This window comes from Myzus persicae, unplaced genomic scaffold, assembly GCF_001856785.1.
Source record: "Myzus persicae strain clone G006 unplaced genomic scaffold, MPER_G0061.0, whole genome shotgun sequence".
In the NCBI taxonomy this organism is placed as follows: Eukaryota; Metazoa; Arthropoda; class Insecta; order Hemiptera; family Aphididae; genus Myzus; species Myzus persicae.
The window spans coordinates 1515196-1522482 of record NW_019104155.1 but is presented as its reverse complement, the minus strand read 5'-3'; the positions used below and the strand labels follow the sequence as shown (position 1 = coordinate 1522482).

At 29.5% G+C, this 7287-nt stretch overlaps 1 protein-coding gene across 2 annotated transcripts in view; it reads right to left on the bottom strand.

Moving 5' to 3' along the window:
* Nucleotides 1-1389: 1389 nt before the first annotated feature.
* The window catches only part of LOC111039348 (sodium-independent sulfate anion transporter-like), a 32131-nt gene continuing 26233 nt past the window's right edge, over nt 1390-7287 (bottom strand). For both annotated transcript variants that reach the window (XM_022322828.1, XM_022322827.1), the window contains exons 8-13: nt 6878-7039; nt 5811-5951; nt 5510-5655; nt 4079-4252; nt 3836-3989; nt 1390-2318 (exon numbers count right to left, since the gene is read on the bottom strand). In XM_022322828.1, the coding sequence (XP_022178520.1) occupies nt 2281-2318; nt 3836-3989; nt 4079-4252; nt 5510-5655; nt 5811-5951; nt 6878-7039 (815 nt within the window). In that variant the 3' untranslated portion in view covers nt 1390-2280. The remainder of the gene's footprint in view (nt 2319-3835; nt 3990-4078; nt 4253-5509; nt 5656-5810; nt 5952-6877; nt 7040-7287) is intronic.

Below are 7287 nucleotides of genomic sequence, written 5' to 3'. Positions count from 1 at the left end.
AAACTTATATGAACTCGTATGTCTTTAAACATATTACCAACTAAACGAAAAACATGCTTTTTGTGGTACATACAAATTTTATGATTCGCATAAATCGGATTTCTAAAAAAAATTAGTTCTTTGAGATTAAAACGATTAGGTACTAAATTGGTCTATTACGAATGCTTGAAGTACACAAAACAAAATCAACCTATCCTTCTAAAATACGAAATGTAAAGTTTGATTTGTTTTATTTGGGGAAAAACTTAAATATATATATTTTTTAAAGATTAATACATTATAAATTATAATATGAATAAGATAATGTATAAAATAACTATTTTTGTTTAACCTTATAAACTATAGTTATACCTTATTCTATGATTAATATACAAATCACACACTATTTTACATTAAGTTACCTTAAACTTTAAAAGTATTAAAATAAATACCTACTATTGTATATTAATAGTCAATATAAAAATACTAACATGACCTACCCTGATTTAGCTAAGGATCGATTTATTTTGGAAATCAAACTCAATATTATAGTTTCTTCTTTCTTCTCGAATTATCCAGAAATTTGAATTTATTTTAATTATTAGCATTATACATATATATGTATAAACGCACTGTGAGCATAAAGTACAAATATTCAACGTTATTTCAGTATACATTATAAAACAGGTTACAACTTACAAGGAACAGTCAAATAAAAAATATATATGATAAACTTTAAAAATAAAGGCTATAATAAACAATTATCGTGGAACTTCTGAGATTACATTAATTTTCTATGAAATTGAATTTCTTATTTTAACTTGTTGAATTCGGTCTGATAGTTTTGATTTAAACCACGAAATGATGAGATCTCTAACACCAATAGTGTCAAGTTTACTTATTAATATTTATTTTATCAATGGCCTTTAATAATTTCATTAAAGATTGCATTAACTTGGACACTATTACTCATTGATTGCGTTAAATCAGTGGTTCCCAACCTTTTTCATTCTACGCCCCCCTTGTAAATTTACTTAAATCTCATTCCCTCCCTTAAATTAGAGTTTAGGCAAATGTTTGTTTTTGTGAGTAGTACAAATAGAACATTCAAAATAACAATATATTACACAATATACAACTATTTACTTTTATTATTTTCATAATTTTAAAAATATATTATAAATCAACTTACGAAGTAATAATATTAAGTATGAGAAAAAAATATTGAATATAAAAACAAAAATATTAACATAATGTATAAATAATATCTCGGTCTATCGACTCTATTGGTACTCCTAATATATAATTCCTATCGATGGCCGATAATCTGAAAACTAATATAGTGTTTTCAATTTTATACATAGTAAAATAACATAATTATTTTCGTAATTCGATCATCGCTATATCCCCCCCCCCCGAGAAGACTCTAAATTCCCTCCTGGGAGGAATCCCCCTGGTTGGGAACCACTGCGCTAAATCGTTATGGAAATTCATCAAATTGGTTAAAATTGATTTATTTTTACGAAAAACATATTACAAATATGATTTGTAAAATTACTTAGAATGAGTAAAATAAGTACTATACTGAATACTACATAATATACCTGTTTGATCCAGTTTGATACCTAAAACTAAAACCTTCATTATGAATTCTGAATCTTCCTTAGGATATTAGTTACACAACAGAGAAACTATTAATTCGACTATTTACATAAATAATGGGTGATTCACATTTGAAAAAAAAGAAGTTCCCACACATCATCGTAAAATCAATATATTATTCATCACATCACGCGACACTCAATATTTAAAATATTATTTACTCATTTGAATTTTTAAGAGTGTGTAATTAAGCAAAGTTCGTCAACTACAATATTAAAAGCAACTCGTTTTTTTTATAACAATAAACGTGACAGGACTGCAAGCGTTGCATCCTATATTTTTTGTATACACTAGGTAGTTATATACATTTCAGTACTTCACATTTAAGTTCACAAAATTTAAAAAGTAATTGATTTTGAAAAATACTGTACTAATACATAAATTACGATAAACAAAATGCATTAACTTACATAATAATACCGATGTGTAACAATTAAATAACTACAATTTAACAAACAAAATTTGGTTAAGTCAGTTAAGAGAATTTCGGAAACTTAACTGTCTAGAATGCTCTTGTTTGTATTTAAGATCTATTTATAATTTACAGTTTATTTTTTTATAATATTAACAATATTTACATAGTTATCGTTATATCTGTACAATTTGTCGGTGGGACAAGATTTAATGTAAATATCGATGTTATAATGTCGGTGTCTGCATTCTGCTATAATAATATCCTGAAACAAATACAAACAGTTTACATAGTCATATAAAGGTATATTATGTTTAATAATGATTTTATAATTAAATACAATACAAATTAGGTATTGGAGTAAAACTACTATTGTAGTATTATTCTCTTGTATATCGTTTAATTAATTCTCCTACACAATTGTTTAATTTAATAAAGCTATAGCGTCATGTCCTAAAGATACGCAAAGAAATTAAGAAACTTAATAAAAATTGTATATAAGTTATTAATCACACTTTTGGGGGAATAAAACTGATCATGCTATGTGCATTATTGTCGAATACCATGATTATTAATCATTTCTCCTCCTCTATAGATTGTAAACGGTGGTGATTCGACATTGTAATTTTCGCGTCGTTTTTAAAAATGTTTTTTGTGTACGTTATTTTAATCGTATACATTTAAAAGACTGACATGCAACGATACAGTTTAAGTATGACTTGAACAATTTTATTGAAATTTTATTACAAACTTATGGTTATGTACACTTTGCAATACAAAGTTAAAAACAATCTCTATGCAAACATTTTTTCAGCGTCTCGCAAAACGAAACAATGCGACACGCCTCAAATGTAATACCCACGACAAAGTACGTCGACCTGTGTCCTACCCGGATCAATGACTTAGTCAAGCATTATAGTCATATACATTTATAATATTTAAGGAATACACGACACACGTTATGATATATTATGATTACCTTTTTTTTTTTTTTTAAATAATTGACTTTATTTGGAGAATTACAATCTATACATTTTTGTACAATAAGTAATATTAATAATATTTACACAGTTGACATAGAAATAACATGAGGAGGAAATCACACATTTGTGACACCTCTTAGAATTATAAGTTTTAACTTAAGTTTTCAAATCACTGCACCATTTCCTCTTGAGGCGTCTGGTTGGGTTACCTGGAAGTGTTAGTGAAGCTAGCTCATTTATTAGTTGTTTGGGAATATCTTGAAGTTTAGCGTGGAAGCGTTTGTAGTAGGTATCAGCTGTATTGTCGATGGAAGGTAGTTTGAGGTCGAAGTTAAGGGTCGCGTTGGAAACGAACCAGGGTGCGCCTGTGATTAGTATTATGATTACCTATCGAATATCGATTACAGTTTTGGTTAGCAGGCGCTAAGCAAATGTAAGCCCGTCGAAACGTATCGAAGACCGCTTGCGAATAACCTAAACTTAAGGGACCTTTGAGAGAACTCCCATTCGCTTACGTAAGAACACTGACAATGTTCTTGTCTTTAAGTTTAATATTAGAAGAATTCATTATAATATTTAAGCTAACAACATACAATTGGCTCTGCTGAACACAAATTTGGTATGTTTTATAAGACGGGACGTGGATTATAATATGACGTCCTCTAAATAACAAGTTTTGTTATAAAATAAAAAAAAAACATTTAACGTGTTAGGTATACAGCTTAATTGGGTACATGCATTTAAATTAAGTAACTTAAATTTGTAAAAAAAAAAAATTATATCAATAATTAGTAAATACCTTTAAGTCTTTCGTGCAATTGTTGTTCGGTGACACAACAGTTGAACTCAGTCGGTCGTACTCCTTGGAAAATGGATATCACACTAGGTTTGACATTATAGAACACTAATGGTTGACCTCTCCTGACAAAGTCGTCTATTAGAGATTTGACACCCTGTGTCAAAAAAAAAACCGATTATTGACGTTATTTACAGGACAACTCGTATTAGGTATATGACTTAAAATACGTGAACTTGTACATACTTTGGCCGCGGTAAAGTCGGCTCCTTGTATGTGCCTGCAGTCCATTACGACCGGAATCGAACTCAGTCCTTGTTTAAGTCCGGCCTTGGACACCACTGCCCTCACGTACTCGACGGACGGGAAAACCAAACTACGGTCCGGCGTTATCACTAAATATTCGTACCCAAATTCACTCTGCAGATTTCAAAACATTCAGGGTTTTATACAAACTGATTAACCTCCATTGTTTTCTTTAGTAACGAATTCATTCAAATGTTAGTTTTTAGAATTTTAACATAAACGTCTTAAGACTTAATAGTTAAGGTCCATATGTTCAATTATTTAGATTTTTTATACTATTTTAGGGGAGTACTTTGGCGACACAAACTTCTAATTTTCAAACGAAAACCAATAAGTGGCAAGTGGCGATTAACACTCTTTACTGTAAATTATTATTTGACCAACGATTTTTTTTAAAACTTTGATGTATCTAAATCAAAATTCGAATGAGTAATTTCTGAGTTATTAAAATGTATATACTAAGGATAATCCAAAATATATTCTAAAATGGTTTTATCAAGACATAAAGTAGACTTTATATTGAATCTAGTAACTATGTATATTGTATACATATCGATTTGGAGTTATTTTAAAACATGATGTTGTTTGAACAACTTTCCTGGGTTGTGCAAATGACCTATTGGTGGTTTTTACTTTTTGAAATTTGACACAGTTCTGGTGTTAAGGTAACACTTATAAATCCTTAGAGCAAAATCGAAGTTCAAATGTGTATAACATTGACACTTGTTGTAGTCAGAACAACTCCAAATTTCTATGAGTGTAATATATACCAGAAAATTTTTTTTCTTGTGGCATCGGCACATGGAGGTGGACTGTTTGCACAATACTTATCCCCATATACCAGATACTAATCGAACTTGTCCTGACTGACTAACTAATAAAAGTAGAGCCTAAACTCAAAATTATTAAACTTTGATGGATTAATATTATAATAATTACTTAAATATTCACATCATCTATAAGCCCTATACCTCCCAAACCCTTTATCATAGAAATATCATTCTTGATAGGTAGTATACAAAGTTAAATAACTCAAAACCACTCATACAAATTTTGATTTAGATACATCAGAACATTAAAAAATGTAGGAAAAAATGGAAATTATCTTTTGAAAAAAAAAATTTAATTAAACAGGATACTTTTCTTTAAATTACATATACATTATACAATCTAAGTGCTTGAAAATATGGCACTCCAGTAATTTAAGAGTTCCAAAACTCAGATTATATTGAATAAATTCGGTAGTAATGAAATGAATAGGGAGTGAGCATGCCTGGTGAACCACAATATTATATTTATTGTATTATATAACGTCAAAGTGTGTAATCTTAAAAATATAATGACATTATTGAATTTGTTATGTTTACTGACTTGTTGTTTTTCGACATGGACGCTAGGTCTAGCCAAGGTGTAAAGCAGTATTATGACGTTAATAGCTATGCCGACAACGATCCCGACTTCCAACCTGATTAACAGCGAACAAAGGAAAGTGGCGAATGCCGGTATCAAATCGATTTCTGAAATTTTTAAACATATTTTACTCGTTGTTCGTAAAAATATCCAGTAGCGTGTTAATAAATAAGACAGTGTAGACAATAAGTTAAACGAGACAACACCGTGTTATAGATAATATATCATATATTATTATTATAATGTCGACGATGACACATACTTTTCGTTCGCCACATCGGTTTGACAACTTGCAGTTCGACCATGAACACGACGGCGGCTATTATCACAGCGGCCAAAGCAGCTTTGGGTATGTACACGAGATACGGCGTGAAAAATTGTAAAGCTATTATGACGATTATTCCTAAAAAGTTAAATCAGTTTTTTCCATTATTTTGGTTATATAGGTAACGGTATAAAATACATTACAAGCGCAAATCACCAGAAAAACATATTAAAAGTGTTAGTATCGTAAAATTTAAAAGCCGCAGACTTTTTAAGACTTTAGATGTTTATCAGTAAAAAATATATAATTGTGTAATTATATTTCCCATTTAATCAAACATGTATTATTAGATTATGTGGTATTCAATGTAGCTAATTTAAGAGATTTAACAAAAACATTTTTTTTAAATAGTATTCTGCTTAAAAGTATGAAATTAAAAATTATTATCTGACTAACAAACTTTTTTCAATAGATTTTATATATACATAAAATATATGTAATAAACATGTTTTTTTTCCAGTTTCATCCCCAAATTTTTTCAAAACATATTAATATGCAATAACAAATGATCAGTGAATCTGACAAGACCATATGGTTTACCCAAGCTGACATGAATTTACATTGATACATCATCATTGATTAAACATTGTTTTGATTGTTTATTTTTTGAAACTATGGAATTCTAACTTGAATTATTTCTATCAATAGTGTTCTAACATATTTCTTCCATATTTTATTTCTAATAAATAATGTATAACACTATCTACAAAATAGTATAATTTATTATATGTATTGGCTTTGATATATAAAAATATGAATTTCTCAAAAAGGTTAATAGATAACTAAATATTATATTAATTTTCTGATGCAAACTGAAAATATAAGCATATCTTTTATAATATTATATCAAAATAAGTAGGATTCTTGGTGTTTACCCTAGAATTCAGGGTATGACTTGCACCATAACGGCTATATGCACATTGCACATTGCACATAGTATTAGTAATACAAATAATAATCCAACCGTATAGTCCACGAAATCGCAACCAAAAGAAATATTGTACCTGTGTAAACTCCTCCAAATGTGGTTTTTACTCCACTGGCGTTGTTCACGGCACCGCGCGATAGAGCACCAGATATGGGCATGGACCCAACAAAAGACGAAATCAAATTGCAAGCGCCCAAGGCGAGCATTTCTTGAGTGGCGTCGACGGTCTTACCATCGGCTAAATAAAACAATAGAACATGTTTTCAAGAACTTAGCTAATATATAATTTCACTTGACTGCAGGCGAGCGAGTCGTGACTAGTCAATATCATACACCATAGTATAGTTTTTAATACGACGGTATAGTGACTATACTGTCGTATTAAAAACGCACATTCAATGTTTTAATATGATGACATTGTTCAATGTCGTTTCGTAAAATAAACGCACCTACCTAAGCGCGTTTTTAAACGTAAAATCAACTCAC